Source organism: Sciurus vulgaris (genome assembly GCF_902686455.1).
Source record: "Sciurus vulgaris genome assembly, chromosome: 3".
NCBI lineage: Eukaryota > Metazoa > Chordata > Mammalia > Rodentia > Sciuridae > Sciurus > Sciurus vulgaris.
In genome coordinates this window covers 132843244-132861934 of record NC_136463.1, presented here as the reverse complement: position 1 = coordinate 132861934, position 18691 = coordinate 132843244, and the positions used below count along the sequence as shown (strand labels likewise).

General features: G+C 35.9%; 1 protein-coding gene across 12 annotated transcripts in view; it reads left to right on the top strand.

Annotated features, from left to right (window-relative positions):
* Positions 1–18691, top strand: part of ZNF385B (zinc finger protein 385B) — a 361157-nt gene that overhangs the window by 257066 nt on the left and 85400 nt on the right. For 10 of the 12 annotated variants that reach the window (XM_079132968.1, XM_079132976.1, XM_079132975.1 and 7 more), the window contains one exon: positions 17448–17590. The exons of 1 other annotated variant lie outside the window; for it this stretch is intronic. In XM_079132968.1, the coding sequence (XP_078989094.1) occupies positions 17501–17590 (90 nt within the window). In that variant the 5' untranslated portion in view covers positions 17448–17500. Of the gene's footprint in view, positions 1–3183; positions 3633–17447; positions 17591–18691 lie in introns of those variants that run through there. One more of the 12 variants, XM_079132967.1, reaches the window with a different exon arrangement.

Below are 18691 nucleotides of genomic sequence, written 5' to 3'. Positions count from 1 at the left end.
TCCCTATGTCTCATTCATTCATTCAACACATTCATTGAGTGCCTTCTCTGGGTGAGGCATTTGAAAAAAAAGCAATGAAGCAAGTCTAGCCTTGGATCCAGACAACAGGGTCGGTCCTTGAGGAAGAAGTCTCAGACACAATAATTCACAAGCAAATGTCTTCAATATTAGAGTTGTAAATTCAGTGTATTGCAGTTCAGAGGAAAGCAAGACACTTTCTTGTAAGGAAAGGGAGAAGCCTTCCTGGAAGAAATAGCATTTAAAATGCCACTTGAAAATGAAGAGAATTTGAAAGAGGACCACAAGAGACAAGCATGCTGGAAGATGTGACCTGCACAAAATGATAGAACTATTAAAGGGTATGTGTTCAAGAACCAGCTAGTGTGTAAGCAGAGAACACTTCTTGAGCAAAGACCAAGTGTGAGGCACTGCCTAAGGAGCCAGAGACAGGAAGAAGGAAAGAAGGTAGGAAGGGAGGAATGAAGGAAGGAAGGAACAAAGGAAAGAAAGAAAGATGGGGCCTTGCCCTTGAGGAAGAATCCTGTTTAACAAATTTTACAAAGTGTAAATGAAAAATGGTTTCCAGTTGAATTGAGAATGGCAGTGGCTGCTAAACTGAGGCATTGCAATTGGATTCTATGGTGATGACTTCGGTGATGGCGATGATAATGCTTGTGGCTTACTAAATCCCTCAGTGTTGTAGACACTGTGGTAAGAATTCACAAGCATTTCCCTCAGGTCTTCTCAAGAGATATGATTACTGTTTTATTCCTACTTATCTGAGAAAATTGGGGCTTAAGTCAATTAATTCATGTAATGATGCTCAGCTAGTAAGCAGCAGAGCAGATTTGAAAAGGTGTATTGGATTTCAGAGCCTGTAACTCACTAACAGGAGTCATGGAAGACATTTAAATAGGAAAATGATCGATTCAAACTGTTCTTAAGAATTCATTTGACTACAGGAGGAATAAAATTATTAAAGGATTATGTTAGTGACCAGCTAATGTGAACCTCAGTGAAGGTAATGATAATGGGTAAGAAACGGGGAAGGAGGTAACAGATGTCTTAAAGATAACTAACTTGATTCAGGAATTAGGAGGAGAAATAAGTAAAATACAGCTTCAAGTTTTTGAGTCTGTGTAATAAGGCTCATGGTGCCAGGCAGTGAAATAAATTCCATCACAGAAACATCCTTTGGGGAGCAAGATGAGAGGATTTGGGAAGAGAGGAGAGTATGATCTCTTTAATTTTGTACAAATTGAAGTTAAGGTGGGAAGGGTTTGGGAGGTGGTTGAAAATACAAAAGTTGACTCAGAAAAGAGGCAACTTAGATGTGGGATCATATTCTACCAGGAGTAGACAGGTCAAAGAGGACTAATAAAGGCATTTAAAACTGTAGTTATATTAGGCTGGAAAAATCGGAAGCTAAGTCATAGTTTTTATGAAATTAGAGGATAATAAAAAGTAAAAGAAGGAAGTGTAGGCTAGTCTAAAATGACTTAAAATTGAAGGGAGAGAGTAATTGGTTAATAGGAATGAAGCGAGTTTTCTTTAAGAATGGAATGACTGAAGAAAGATGGTATTTGATCAAGTGAAGCCTTAGAGTGGGTAATAAGTTAGCTGGGGGATTCCTGGTGCCTCCTTCACATCCAAGTTCTTCCCATCCTTCAAATGACCACATATGCCACCCCTCTGCTGAGCCTTTACCTCTCCCAGGGTCTCCCCCATAGAGGCTCAAAGCTCCTTATTCCATTCTCCCTCTGTTCTGAGTACATACATGCACCATTGACTGATGGTTCTCAAACAACCACAGCTTCAGGTCACCTAGGGGCTTATTAAAACACACATTTCTGGGCTCCCCCTCCAGAGTTTTGCTTCTGCATATCTAGGTTGAGACCTGAGAATTAGTTTTTCTTAGAAGTTCTTAGGAGGTGCTGATGCAGCTAGGTACCACACTTTGTGAACTATCAAATTAAAATAAGAATATATGAAAGGTACGAATAAAGAGTTAGAGAAATTGAAGATGCACTAGTGTGCCAGATGTGAAAATGTTCTAGAAAAATACTCCAAGAATCAGGCACAATTTAAGAGCATAAAAAAGGAATGGAACACTTTGCCTAACTCCATGACAAAAACACTTTGAAGGAAGCATCAGCATTACCTCCACTAAGCAGAGGTTTCTTAGGGGTGGCCTATCATAGGTGAAAATTTAATTAAAAAAAAAAAAAGACAAACCACAGACATGACTTTAATTTTATTTTAGTTAGAAAGAGCTAAATATGATGTAAGAAGTGTGCAGTTGTTATTTTGGGGAAAATAAGTATAGATCTGCTGGCATACTGTGTTCCATTTAGAATGCTATTATGTTATTATTCATAACAACTGAGCTTGTTGGGCCTGGAGAAATGCACCATTTCTAAAAGTGGTGTTATAAGTATCATTTTGATTGCTGCATCTAATTATTTACTTAGGTTTACCTATCCCTGATATTTACCCTGCAAATATGACATAAGCAGATAGAAGAAATAAATGAATTGAGGTAAGGATAATTTGTTCTGTACGTCACTACAGTGTTAGCTGTGGTTGGCAAATGTACAAAGTTGCACAAAGGTGCAAAATTCTTTCTGACATTTGCAAACCTCAGTCATTTCAAGTTTCTATCATTCAGTAAAATGCCCACTAACTCATTAGTGTCCATGACAATCATCAAAACCACCATCTAGTCACAGCTATACTGTGTAACCTGGTCATATCAAAATGCTTATTCTAACATAGTCAGATGCCATTAGACGGAGAGTTAAATTAGTTAGATATGGGAGTAAATAATTTTTCATTTTAGTTCCAAGCCTATACAACTGCTAATTTCCACCATGATAATTTCCTATATAACTGAAATTAGGTTTTTGAGCTGAGATGCATTAACATTCCTATTAGTGTTATCAATATCAAATTGCCAACTGCTTTAGTCTTTTTGAATTATATACTCTGAATTTTTATTTAAAACCTAAAAATCCATGGAAAAAGAAACAACTTTTCAGGTCTCATAGTATGTGAATAAACTATTCTGTATTAACAGAATATAAACAAGGTTCATTTTGAGACTATTCCTTTTTGAGACTAAAAGCAATTTTAAAATATTTAATTACCCACCTAGGAAAGGAAAAAAAATCTAAGTGTTACTGAAATATCAATATTATAATGATAAATAGATATTTTGAGGGAACTGAATTGTTTTGTTGTAGGGAAAGAGACATGGGTGTTTGATTTCTTGATTCCACTTTTACCATGGCAAGTGGTAGTTTCTGGGTACCTGGGAGATGCCAAAGAAAAAAATTACATGAAAGAAAGTAACTTGTCAGTCTTTTAGGATATATTTGGTGCAGTGTCGTCAGAAGGTAGCCTGCCCTCTCCCTGGAATCAAGTTGCAAACACTATCCTCAATAGTAATTAGAGCCAAGCAGCAATTACAGGACATATGATTTGTTCAGACACACTGCTGGTTGGCTGTTTCCTAGCGCCACATTTCACAGGAGCACCAGGTTGAAATGATGGAATTATTTACCTCTAAATGCAATACGTCGTACAGTGCTTGAATGCAGAAGGAAACGTGAACTGTATTCTTAAAAGTGAAGGTAAGCATTGCTGACTGATCAGCATTTACACCTGAGGGAACTTTTTCATGAAGTATGTGACAGAAATATAAAATAGTTCAGATCAATTTCAGAAAAGGAGGAAAATAGCAGAATTAGAAAAAATGGAATTGGCTCATTTCACGACTCCCCTTTGTAATATTACTTTGATTTTCCTGACCTATTTGTATTTAAATTGTACTATTGAGTCACTCTGCTTAATATAATAAAGATGTGACTGATTTCTCACATTTCTTTTGTCTTTATGAGCTACCATTTCTTTTCTTTTGAAGTTTTTCTCAGAATAAGTACGAGGCAAAAATTAGACTTGTATTTAGTTCAAATATGTTAGAATTCCTCTCCTTTTTCTCTTCTCTTCCGAAAGTGTATTTAAGCTGATGATTGTATATGTCCAAGAATCCACATTCAGATTGACAGAACAGTGGCTGGGAGCCTGTAATAAAATTGAGTGACATGGGTGATTTACACTCCTGTCATATGATTTTTATGCGAGGCATGTTTCAGACTTTATTATTCCATCTAATTCAAGTCAAAACTCAATGATTTCATGTTTATTTAGACCGTTGGGCATAGAAATCTCTCTGGAAACCTGGTAAGTCTAGCTGTTCCAGAGGGAGTATTGTCTGTTAAAGGGCAGGTGTATTTTATATGTATATAAGGGTACTGGTGAAATTCTTGTTCCTATTTTAATGTTGTCACTTTGTTTTTCTCATCTAAGAAGTCCTTTTCCTTTCAATTTTGCCATTAGTAAAACATGAGTAAATATTACTGTTAGGAAAGGAACATAAAAAACTAGAAACTCTTGGCACTGGGTAGATGTTTTTATCTCAGAGTCCCCACAGGGATTTCAGGTGGTTTGGAAAATATTGAAAGACATTGACTCCTTTTATTCTGCCTCATTGGTGGATGTAGGTGTAAACACAGAGTTCAGTGAACTCTTGCAAAAAAATGAGTGGGTTAAGGCCAAAGTCCATTAGTTTTTAAACCACAGTTGTTCCAACTGACAGGACTACTTGAGACATAAACAGAGATGTGGCCCAATTTAATTGTTGCATCTTTACCTGATCCTTGCATAATCTTGCTCCTAGTCTTTTGATTTATAGAAGCAAATAATAAAAGAAAGCTAATACAATATAGCTGTAAAACAGTGTAAATAACAAATTTTATGAGTGCTTTCTAGTTCTTCAGCAGTACTAAAGTGAGGGACAGAAGCAAAGAATTGAGAGAGACAGGCACACACAGAGACAGGGCATGCAAGAGAGAGGGCAGGAGAGGCAGAAAAGATGGTGAGAGAGAGTAGGACAGAGAAGGATAAGAGACACAGAAAAGAGGGTGTTAGGGAAAGAGAGACAGAGGTACATGCTAATCAAAGTTTGGAAATGTGTAGAGATTGTGAAATTTTGGAACTTTGAATTCCTTTTGAGTTGCTTTTAACTGGAAATTCGCTTTGTCAAGTTAAATACATTGAACACCAGTTTCATTTATATGCTTGTTTACTTTCCATTGCTGTCTTTTAAAGCAAAGGAAGCTTAAAAGGCTATCTCCATTCCTTTGCTGCCTTTTAAAATAAATTATAGAAAAGGATAATAAAGAATGCTATGATTAAATCCTTTGCTTTCAATGGGATTCCTTTTTAAAAATTCATTATGGCTTTGACTTTTGGTGTTCATTAAGGACATAAAGGGGGGTCACTTGGGAAGTCAAAAGGAAAATCCATGTAAGAAATATAATTCAACTTTAGAAGAGGACCCTGCCATTTGCAACAACACGAATGAAACTGGAGGACATTATGTTAAGTGAAATAGAACAGAGAGAGAAAAACATTGCATAATCTCACTTATATGTGGAATCTATTTTAAAAAATCAACATATACACACATACAGGTAACTTTCAAGTGAGATGATGGCTATGTTAAATTGCTTACCTATGGTAATCATTTCACTATTATGCTATGCACCTTAAATTTACACAACATAAAAATAAACTCTTTAGTACATGTTAAGACTCATATAAGAGAAAAACTGACAGTCAAATAATAAAAACTTTGATGATTTTGATAAATTTTCTATTGGTACATATTAATTATACAGAATAATGGGTTTCATTGTAGCATATTCATTCATGCACATAACATGATTTGATCAATTTTATTCCCTGTTACATTCCTCCCCTCCTTCCTCTCCTGAATCCCCTCATGTACCTTTTAGTCTCCTTTCAATTTTCATGAGATTGAATATTTTTTAAGAAGAAAGAGAAATTCCATAAAAGAAAACCTAGCACAAATTCAGCATAATAGTACAAGAGTAAACATGATACCCGGGAGCAGGAACAATCATTTATGATGAATCACTTCCAGTGCAGAAAATCCTTGGGTATTCACTGAAGGGCCTTATCTGATGCTGCTTTGCATATCACTGGTGCCCCAGAGCTGCCTGCATGATGCAAACAGGTAGCATCAATTCCTAGGATGTCAGAACAATGGCAGAGTTCCAAGAAGCCAAGCCAGGCACTGACCCCATCTGCTAAATAGCCACCAGAGACCCTTTGGAGTAGGAGCATCCCCTGAGTTTCTGACATTGCCTGCCAGTTGCCTAGGTCCTGTATTTGAAGGAGTGAAATATTCTGCCTACCTAACTAGGTTGTTCCTGCTCATATCATTTTTGCTCTTTTTTACTTCTGCCATACAATGAAAAGACTAAAGGGAAGAAAACCATTTTAGAAGATATTAGAAAATTCCAAATAAGGACTTGGTTCTAATTATAGTCTACTCTGTAAAACTAAGCTACCACTCTTTCTTCCCTCTCCAAATCCTCCCTCACCCATTTTCCTATCTTAGTTACTCACAATCTTTGTGTACCCTGTCCCTGGCATGGCTTGGTCAGGCACCCCACACCAGGTTTCCATAGGGATGGGACACTAACTATCAGGCTGCTCACACAATAGCCCTGGCTGCCATATGGGAGCCATCTCCACTATTCCTGGGGAAAAATGACTTCTTTAATGATGGAGGACCAAGAGTGGCCTTTCTCTGAAGGCTACTATGATTATAACAGTCCATTAGAATTTTTTCTGAATGCCCTATACACAGACTATTACAATTATTTTGTCCATGAGATAAACACATGCAAAAAGGGTTGCAACAGTTTTTACTGTTTCTGTTTATTCTCAAGCTGTACTTTCTGGGAATCTAATACTTTTTTTTTTTTTTTTTTTTTTTAACATGGCAACAGCTTTTGAATAGCTTTGGCATGTTTGGTTAATATTTAAACCTAGGAAACCTTTTTCTCTACCAAGGTGGGAGTAGAGGGCACTAGCAGAGCAAATATTACAGTGTTCCTTTAAATTGAGCAAGCTTTGGGAAGGTGGGGGTTCTTTCTGAAAGGATAATTTATATAAATCACTACTCCCTGTATCCTCTTTTTGGTTCTTAAATGCAAATAGCCTAGACATTGAATGCAGAAATTGAATTCTCTGAAACTAGGGGAAACATTTTTTGTGTCCTCAAAGTAGAATTTATTGCAGGAGCTAGGTGCACTGACCTCCAGAGTTGCTATGGCTAGCCCCATTCAGGCTGGCACTTTGTGTGAAAACAGGCCTAAATACAGCGACGGAGGCCAAAGGGCCCTACTGCTTTGATCCACTCCAATGGAAGGAGTTTTCCATTGCTTTGAAAGATGTGTCTTTTCAGGTAGCACTTTTGATGTAATTCTGATTATACTTCCTTATAAAAACCACTGATACAAATATGAATGTTCCTCCTACCATGGAACTATTTGAATTAGTTACATTGATCCAAGCACTATGGTGAAAAGCAGTTTTAATAGACTTCATTGTTCTTTTTAGGGGCAGCTATTGGGAATATTAGAAGAATTATAAAATGAAATTGCAATCAATCTCTGTTGTCCTTTTTTTTTTCTTTTTTTTAATTTATTTTGTAAACAAATGGGATACATGTTGTTTCTGTTTGTATATGGAGTAACGGCATACCATTTGCGTAATCATACATTTACATAGGGTAATGGTGTTTGATTCATTCTGTTATTTTTTCCTTCTCTGTTGTCCTTTAAACTAGAAAGAAATGTTGATTCTTGGTCATGTCATCTTTTCTTTTATTGAATTTTTCTTCAATTTTTCATGTTAAAAAATATTGAAATTAAAATCTTTAAAAATAAGTATTCTTTTTAATTTAATTCAAAATTAAAAGAGAGAGCAGATCAGATACTAATCTACTTTAATTTTTAAAGGCAGTAATGGGTATGACTTATGAGAGTGTCCCTGGACAGTGGGCTTTAGGTTTGGTCCTACCACCAGTTAGTACCATGGTGAAATAAGCCCTCCTAATCTTACTTTATTCATTTTTTAAAAAGGGTAGATTCCTAAATTATTCCTAAACATAGTTGTCACCTTTGATAGGAAAAATCTGGTTTTAGAGAGGTTTCTAAAATAAGGCATAGCTCTGTGCTGCCATTAGTTCCCCAGCAAGCTATTAAGGGAGAGAAAATAGTTCCTCTGTTGTCACAGGAAGGCTTCAGACCTCAAATAAGGGTCTTGATGCCACTGACAAGAGTCACTGGGCAAATGTAGCCCAGGACCATCTCCCTGGGTCTTCCTGCCAGAAAATTTCGTCAGGCTCTTGTGACCTCCCAATCCAGTCTCGACCTCAGACAATTTTAGTAAAGCCCTGTCTGGAGATAATTCTGGCTTCTCTAAAGACTTAGTAATTTAGGAACTAGCACATGACATTCTCTTTTGATAAGTCAGGTATATTAAAAACTACTCTGAAAAACTTGAGAAAGCATTTGTTAGGACCCAGTTGTCTTCTTTGAGTTTCCTAACTTACATGGTCATGCTTAATACTATTGGGTTACAATTTGGGAAACTATAATAAAGCAGAAATTTTTTCAATTCAGTTTTAGCCACCTAAACTTATTTAGATTCTGAAATTCTCATATTTTTAAATGGTGCTTTTAAAAAAAATTACAACTACTTGTCCCATGGTTAAACAAATTACAGTTTGTACTCATAGTAAATAAGTTTGCCCATTTTTTTGCAACATTTAAATGGAAGAAATCCCATATGTGGGCAACATGTTCAGGTGTAAGTGAATCACCACTTGGCTGTGTGTCTTCCATTGCCATAGCATCTGAAAAGTCATGTAAGTGACAAATTCATCACTTTGTGTAAAAGCTGGTGTGTTACTACCAGACCCAAAGGACACTGTGGCTTAAAATCTATCATGATGTGGCTTCACTGCAGTTTTTGATACAACACTTCATTATTGTTTATAAATCTCAGTGTGGCACTCAGAAAGATTTCTTTTTAAACATAGCATTCTGCCAGGCTGCTATAGTGATGGCTGCTGTGGGAGCTCTTTGGAGGGGACTCTGAGCTGTCCCAAGGGAGACTCAGGCAGAATACTGCCAATGGTTAAGATTGTGTATCAGAGCTCCAGATACACAGTTTTGTCTTTGGGATTCTGTGTCAGTATCCTCTCTCCATTTCCTAAATTCAGCAATTAAGCATCAGCATTAGAGGGGAATTTCATTTGCTCACAAATCATTTTAAGCCAGGCTGATAGTAGTAAAAGGAATTCAAACATCATATGAACATAATAACTTGACAGTAGTTGAAGATGGTCCTTTTATGAGGGAATTTTGCCTGAATTTGTCAAAACATTTCATTGAAATGAATAGAACTAACCCTATACAGAAAAATGTCCTAAGTGTACAGTTGAATGAATTTGCATAAATTCCTTTGTAACTGGCCCCAGATCAAGGAATGAATATTTTCAGTATCCTAGAAGACCCTCTCATTCCCTTCTACTTACTCCATTCTCCACCCATCCTACTCTTTTTGATAGGATAGCTACTATCTCAAAGGCAGAGGTTAGTTTGCCTGGCTTTATATTTATATAAATGTATAATATAACACATAGTGCTTTATCTTAGTTCTTTTCTCAACATTATGTTTACAAGATTTATTTGTTGTCACATGTAATTATAAACCATTTGTTGTCATATTGCTACATTCTATTGTGTGAATATTTTATTCTGTGAAAATACCAAAATTATTTATTCTTTATACTTTTGATGAGTTAACTGGCTAATTTCTAGTTTGGAACTAGTATTGCTATGAACATTGTATAGTACATACTGTACTGTACAATTAGTACAGTTTGACATATACTCAGAGTTTGAATTGCTGAGTCATAGGATATGTATTTATTTAGGTTAAGTAGATATTGCCAAATGGTTTTTCAAAATAGCTGCAATAATTTATGTATAGAGTTCTAGTTGCTCCATATTCGTTTCAACACTGGTAATCTATGTCTTGCTTCATTGCAGACATTCTTGTGGGTGTGTAGTGATATCTCATTGTAGTTGTAATTCACATGTCCCTGATGTTTAATGTAATTAACCACCTTATATCTGCTTTTGTGAAGTATCCATTCAAGTCTTTTACCCATATTTGCTAGTGTTTTTTCTTACTAATTTGTAGGAGTTCTTTATTTCACAGATTAGATTCTATATATGCTGCATGTATGTATATTCTGTTATATATAATGTAGGTGTATATATAAAATAGACAAAGGAATTGAATCTATTCTGTATGTATTTAATAAATGTCATCTCCCAATCTGGATTGCCTTTTTGTTCCTTTGATGGTGTCACACCTGTGTTCTTAATACGGTGTATTCATCAATTGTTTTCTTTCATGATTACCACCTATTTAGGAAATGTTTGCTTACTCCAAGTTCACAAAGGTGTTCTGTTTTTCTCTTTATTGTTTTACCTTCTAATCCAGAAGCCTAAAAATACCTTGAGAGACAACAAAGTTTAATTTGAATATATTTGGTTTTCTGTGTGCTTTGGGCTCATGCTGTTCCCTCCACCATTCTTCCATAGACTCCACTCAAAGCACCAACCTTTCCTCAAAGTTTATCTTAAGAGATATCTCATCTAAGGAAACCATGATGAACTTCCAACCAGTTACAATTTCATTCTCTCTTGAACCTCCTTAACATTTTTTTGGTAACGTACAACTCCTGACATATTCCTGCCTTTTCTGATTAGTATTAATGATTTTAACTACTATACCCTCCTGGGATATGATGCAGTGTCAGAGGAGTAAGAGTAGTTATTAACCACGGTAGCTGAAGCTATACAACTCTTAACTGTGTCGGGCACACAGTTCAGCACTTTCCATAGGAAAATACCAATTAGTGCTACCAACCCTATGATATAGGTACTTGTATATTCTCAAATTTATAGAAAAGAAAATAGAGGTATAAAGAGTAAAATCACTTGTCCAAGGTCACACATAAAAGTGGGACCCAGCTGTCATTGCTATCTGACTCCTGATTTGCTGCTTTGTGTGGAGAATAGTGTTGCCTAAAGCCCATACCACAGAGATCTGGTTGTCCCAGAAACTCAGGAAGGAGGGATGAAGGCCTGATTCTGCACTCCAAAACTTCAAAGAAATTGTATGTACCTAGATGTTCACAGTGACCATGTAAAATAAATACTCTGAGATATCTTAGAGAGAAGAACCATTTTAATCTTTGTTGAAGCCAGTATTTTCTAAGTATATTTGATGATATTAACTTCCATTCCTTTCACTTCTTTCTTTTTTTTTCCCTTTATTTCCTTAGTTCTCATTTTAAAAAACTAGGGCCTTGAACATGCTAAGCAAGTACTCTATCACTGCTACATCTCCAGTTCTGATGACAGCATTTTTTTATCTAACAACTTTACATACAACTGACTTTTTGGAATAATATCATGGGCAGAAGTTTGGACCCAGACTCTATCACTTACTACAGGATCTTAATCTCTCTAAACCACAGCTTTCTCATCTGTAAAATGGAGATAATACAAACTTCATAAAGTAATATTATAACTTAATAAATTATAGGATCCAAATCACTTAGCACAGTATCTAGCAGGCTGTAGAATCTCATTAAATGGTAGTAGTTTTTAATTATTATTTTATTATACTCTCTTAAAAGTAAAATAAATTCTGACTCAGTTTATGATCTTTCTAGCTGTCAGCACTATACCTTGTTAGTCCCTTATAAGTGTTGGAATTAAATAATACTATTATTTGGGTAGGAGTATTCTTTGATAAATATATTCTAGCATTAGGTCTTATAAAGCATTAAAAAACTGATATATTTTAGCCATTTCAGTATCAGATACTATAATTAAGGTCAAATAAGAGTTTTAACTAAGAGTTTAAACAAGAGTTTTAACTATTCCTGTTTGTAGGTTCAACATTTTAAATCCCTTAGTCTGATGGTAAAATGTTTCTGTCTACTACTGGAGGATGTGTCTATATAACTGGAGTGTTTTCAGTTTTACAATTGAGTGACCATACCATAGAAGCAAAAAACAGAATTGAGAAGTTAAATTCTGGATTTGAATGCTAATTCCTTCGCATATAACCTTTGTGAAATTGTACTTAATCTCTCTGTCTCAGTTTTTCATCTATAAAATGGGGCTAATAATACTACGTTGTCTGTTGTGCTATTGTAAGGATTAGATGATTGTAAACATACACACACACACACACATACATGAATATATATGGCACATATATTTGAGGATGTACGTAGTCATATCTGTGCATGTATGTAATATGTATAAGATAGAACTTGCTACATAGTTTGTGTTATAAAAATGTCTCATTTATTATTATTGTGTAACATTTTCAGAAGCTAGTTTCTTTATCAGTCACATCCCTTATTTATATAATCACCTCCTATTGGTCACACTTCATTGTCCCTTGGTAAGTTATTTTCCTCACATAGCAGACTGATGGAAGAATGGAAGAAGTGGGAGATGCTGGGTGGGTAATTGCCCCAGTAAGAGGGAAAGATCCATGCTGTAAGGGGTAACAAAGCCAGAAAAGCAATAAAAAGAGAAAATTGTCTTCTGGAAATAAATCTGAAATACCACTTATTTTAATTTCTTTGAAGAAATCTTTGGGAGTTCTATAATTGAAATCCCCCCCACATACCATAAATCTTCATGGTGTATTAAGCTTTTTATTTCCCCCACTGAAGGGGACACATACAATAATAGTTTAGGAAGAAACTACTGCAGGATACATTAAGAGACCTAATCTTCTTCTGCAAATGCTTCTTCGTGAGGGTTTTCTGTGACTCTGGTGTATTCTTTCCAAGAATGAGGTGTTTTGTTAGTTTCTGTTATGGTACATAAGAGCCACTAGGAAGCCTCAGATTATATCCTAAAAGAGCCTTTACAATAGTATTTCTAAAGGTCAAAGATTAAGGCAATACTTTCAAGTGTCACTTGGTCCTCAAATGAGGTTTTATTGTGATGGATTATGACATAACCCATTGACATGATAAAGTACCCATTATGTTACAGAGGCAGTTGGCTGAAATAAGTTTTTTTTACAATCACAGTTGTGAATCTTTCACATATTATTGGTTTCATGGAATAGATGAATATAACTTGTATTTGTTGGGGCTCATAAAACCATACCCAAAAGTATGAAGCTTTGGAATGCTGAACACTTTGAATTAAAGGAAATTGGAAGGCCTCAGAAGCTGACTTAATGTTATGGGCTCTCTGACCTTGTTTCTCCTCCTGAACCCTGAGCACAAAAGGGACTCCATCTCTTTGAAATTCCCTTCTCTGACTAAAGAAATTCTTCCAAAGAACTGTCTTCAATCTTCACCTTAGGAATTTCATTAAATAACCAGGAAAGGTTAACCACCAGAAAAGAGATCTAAGACTAAAAATTGACACCCCTCCCAGATAGACTTTTCGCCTATTTTCCTGAGGGCAGTACCAAGAGATTACCTGGGACATGTTATCTGCACAGTAAGACAACCTTCCTTGGCAGTAAAGTTCCACCCCCCACCTTCCAGTAACTTCTGGCTACTACCTCCTCCAGAGCTGAGAGGAACTTGGTCCCAGGCATTGTCTGTTCCCTGGGCTCATCCATGTCTCCTAAAATTCCTTTGCTACCCCTTTAAAATTGCCTGAGCACCTTCCATTTTCCTCTCCCCTGTGAAGAGGTTATTTAAGCTTTGACCATCTGACCCTTTCTTTGAGTTTCATATTTTGTATGGTTCCTGAGCTTATGCATGTTAATAACTTTGTGTTTTTTCTTCTTTGTATGTTATCCTGTCAATTTTCATTTCAATGTAACTTCAGAGGGTGAAAAGGAAATTTTCTCTTGTCCTACATGTTTCACTGTCAAAATGAAATTTCTGGAAGATTAATTGCATTCTTACAGGAGATTATATGGACATGTAGAATAATAATATGATGGACATAACAGTGATAATTATTTGATCTTTCGGGTATATACATGCTTATGTGTGTATCTGGTGTTAGTACAGGGAGTTTGATAAATATATACATACATGTAACATATACATATATGTAAACATATGTACATATATGTATATGTACGTATGCATAATCAAATATGGTAAAACTCTATTATGATTTTATTCATTGTGATATATACCAATCTATCTGTATCCTAGGTTTTGAAACAGAGCACTGTACAGGATGTACCTTACATAATATTTCCAAACAGTTCTATGAAAGTCAAAGGTTGGTCCTATCCCATGAGAACAGAAATGTAAAGGGTGTACTTGTGCACTAAACTGCCCACTTACTGTATTTTCAACCTCCCCGCCCCCCTTCAGCACGTCTTTGACTTTTGGAGAAATTAAGTGTTTTTTTGCAGGGTGCAATGCATTTGGGTCAAATTTCTGCTAATAACTCCCACTGACATTCAGGCACCCAGAGGTGAGGAGAAAGGCTTCCCAGCAGCAATAGCAGCAGCAGTAAAATCTGGAATAAGGTGACAGAGGGATCAAAGCATGAAAAATAACTTGTGGGGGTATGCTCTTTATTCCCATTTATTTCCATTTGCAAAAAACTTCCTTTGAAGCAATCAGTCTTGGTGTTGAAGTATTTAAAAAGTAAGATTTAAAAGTGAAAACAGCAAGTTGAGGTGAAAGAATTGATAAAAGCACAGTTTATATTTATTCAGAAGATCCACCAGTACTTTATAACAATCTGTGTTTAACATGGCAAATTGTCTGTCATTAAAATGCTAATGAAATGGTAAGCAGCTGCTAAGTTTTTTATGCTAATGAATGGTGGCAGCTAAGTAGTTCTCAAGCCTTGTCTTTATTAGCATAGAGATTTGATTGGGTAAGGGGGATCATTGTGCATTCTGACCTTTGTTGATGGAGCAATCTCTATTCAAGTTCCCTGTTGCATTCTATTTGATTTGAGTTTGTTGGTACAAAGTGACTCTCAGCAGGCCCTGGGGGCCATGTATTACACAGTGTTATCAGAGCCACCATTGTGGATTTAGAGAAAGAACCTAGCTTCCCTTTGGGAGACCTACAATGGCAAAATAATTACAAATTTGTTCATCAGGCAGCTTAAGTAGAATGATTCTATATATTTATTCTTTGTGCTTTAGACTTTTAATAATTATAGTAATAATAAATTATAAAAGGTCACAGATCTAATTTAAGAAATATTTCTAGTTTTCAATTTAACTAAAATTTTAAAGCAAAGCTTTTAAGATAAGCATTTTAACAAGTGCCTCTGCAGCATTTGATATATTGGTAAAATACATCATCTTGAGTCTACAAGCACCGAAGTTAGCAATGGATGTAGCATTATCTAATTAGAAAAGTAATGTGTAACTAAATGCAGGGTGGTTATGTGAATACACGGCATAGTCAGAGTATTTACTTGTGCATCAAAAATACAAACAAAATAAATTATTGTTACATCTATACATTTGACTGAGTTTTTCTGCCGAGTTTTACTCTACATTTCCTAATGAATGGGGCAGACCTGAAGAATTGCCATTACAGATTAATGCTTCAGGCACCCTTTCTTGTCTTTTTCTTTCTTTCCCCTATCTTCTTTTCTTTTTTCCCATTTTTAGGATGAATGTAAATGAGGTGTGACAGTCCCTTGAACACAATTGGCAATAATGTTCTAAAATGATTTGAAATATGATGCAGTTTATTAAAGAAATTCATTACAAAAAGGTATCATTGAAATAGGAAATTTTAATGACCCTGGGACACTGTAAGAGGTTGGTGGAAATTTTAATAATTGGAGCATTTTCTCATACTGTTCTTTTCTCCTTGAAGTCAGCAGGGGATTTTAGGCATAGGATTATTTTGTGATCCTACATAGTCAGGCCAGGAGAAATTGGAACCCTCCAACCATGCTGGTGGTATTGTAAGTGCTTAGCCCCTTTGGAAAATAGTCTGGCAGTTCCTCAAAAGGTTGAACTATCTGGTACCATATGACCCAATGATTGCCAAAATTCCACTCCTAGGCAGATACCTAGAGAACAGAAAACATATTCCACACAAAAACTTGTAAATGAATATCCATAGAAGCATTATTGAAAATAGCCAAAAAGGTGGAAACAATCCAAATGCCCATGACCGATCAACGAACGGCAAAATATGGGACATTCATATAATAGAATATTATCCAACCTTGAAAAGGCATAAAATTCTGATACAGACTACAGTTTATGAATAAGCCTCGAAAAGATTAAGTCAAATGAAAGAAGCCACTCACAAAAGACCACATATTGTATGATTTCATTTGAATGAAGTGTCTGAGATTGACATATCTTTAGAGACAGAAAACAGATTAGTGGTTTCCAGGAGTTAGAGATGCTGGGTGGAAATGGGGAGTGACTGCTAATGGGGTTAGGGCTTCTTTAAGAGATCATGAAAATGGCTTATGTTGTGATGGTTGAACTCTGTGAATATGCTAGCTAAAAATTACTGAATTATATATTTTGGGTGAATTTTCTGGTATATGAATTATGTCTCAATAAAGTTGAGACATAATTTAAAAAAATTATGCATAAAAAAAAAGTTTGCCTAGAGCCTGTCGTCCAGAAACTCACCTGCACCAGCCATTATTTATCTATAGTACATGAAAGTTAAGGCTACAAAGGAATGCTTGTTACTAGAGGGGAGCATTTCAGATCTCCTATTCACATGAAGGGGTAATGCCAATAAAATATCAAAATACTATCCTTTTAATATAATAATACAAAACTCATTAGAAATAATAGTTGATGATAAAAATTTGAGCTCCTGTCCTAAGAACTCTCTGTCTCCAACACCCTGTCCACAACCAGGCTATAATCAGACCCTTTTACATTCTCTGACTATCCAATATCTAGACTGCCTCTTTCCTTCAAAGGCCAGCTTTTGGGTTGTTTTTTAATAAAACAAATTAAGCCATAACTTTCAAACAATAACTCTAAGAGTCTAATTAAGAGTCTAAGTTTTTTCTTGCAAAATCCCTTTAGTTATCTTTGATTTAAAAAGAAAAATGCCTGCTACCCTTTTAATCTGAATAGTTAAGAGCACCTGGCTTCAGGAGGCCCCTCCCCTCTTCTTCCTTCTTCTTTCCTGCACTATTGGCCACTCAGAGGCAAACAGGTTGGACACCAGGACATCCTCATTCCCCAAACCTGCCAGTAGAATCTGTGTACTGCATCTTGTTGAGTCTGAGCTGCCCTTGGCTCTTGCCACAGGGAAGTGTTCTGCATCACTGTCTTAGACAATGATGAAGAAGATGGCTTTTTGACTGTATTTACTACTCTTTGGCTACTCGCTTATGTCCAGTGTGACTCTCTTGCTTGCAGGTTGCAGCTCAGTAGCCTTGGTGTTGTTGCTCTGTAGGTTTGGGAGGGAGATGGATATGAGTGGGAGATTGAATTCATTTTTGTTTTGTTCTTGGCAGGCAGTACATGCCATACTACTACCCTTCCTGCTCTTGTGCGCACACCTACCCTGATGATGCAGCCTTCACTGGATATCAAACCATTTATGTCTTTTCCAGTGGACGGTAGTTCTGCTGTTGGGCTCTTTCCCAATTTTAACACAGTGAGTAAATGCTTTTTTTATTTGATGTGTAACCTCCTCTGCCTCTTTCTGTCCCTACATTTGCAGATAGGCAATAGATGTAGTCTGTCTCCAAAGTGTATGATTTTAGACCATATATAGTACTGTTAACTGTGCTGTGATATATGATGCTTCGCTCATGGGAGTTATTCCAAACAACAGCCAGCATATTTATTTTACAAATATTTTCACAGTTGACTTTTCACTTGTTGCATTGTGCAATTTTGATAACTTTTCAGTGGTTTTAGAACCTATACAATTTCTGGGATGTTATTCATACATGTTCAAGAACACAATTTAGAGATATCAAGCCACACTTATTTATCTCTAGTTACTAGAAAGAGAAAAATATGACTGTAGGCTTTATCTCCCTGGGTGTCTTTTTATTTGGGAGATACTTTAGATGAAGTATGACTCTTACACAAACAGAATTTTTATTTGGGGGCTCTTGTGGATTATATGAATCTGACTCTGTTAGCAAAAAGAAAAAGTATTCATTTAAAATCTACCTTTTAGTTATCTCCATGATACATAGATATTCTCTTTAAAACATATGCTAAATATTAGTGATTTACCTATAATTATCAGTGTTCTTTACTCAGGTCCGCTGACTTCCTTTATTTGAATAAAAGATATCCTGCAGGTGTGCCAAGTGGAGCATGACATTTTTCAACAACAGAATTCAACATAGAATCAGTCTGTAGTCAGATTCTTAACTTATAGTAGGAGAAAGGGTAAACAGTTCAGGAGATTGCATGAATTGTGTCTGTTCAGTTGATAAATGCAGTCAGTTGGGGCATGATGGTCTACGTGAATGAGGCAGCATTATAAATACTGCCATAATCAAAAGAAAGAATTGCATTATCAACACCACCAGACAGCACACATCTGAAGTACTGCCAAATGTTTCCTTTTGCAAACTTATCTTCTGTATGAAGTGAAAACAGCAAGAGGATTTTTCCTCAAGGGTTGTAAATAAAATCTGCTGACAGGTTTTCTGTCAGGGGCTTAGTGTTGTAAGGTAATTAGGGGGTAGAGGATCAGCCAACTTTTTAAAGAGCACTGGTTTTGACTTAGTGAGTA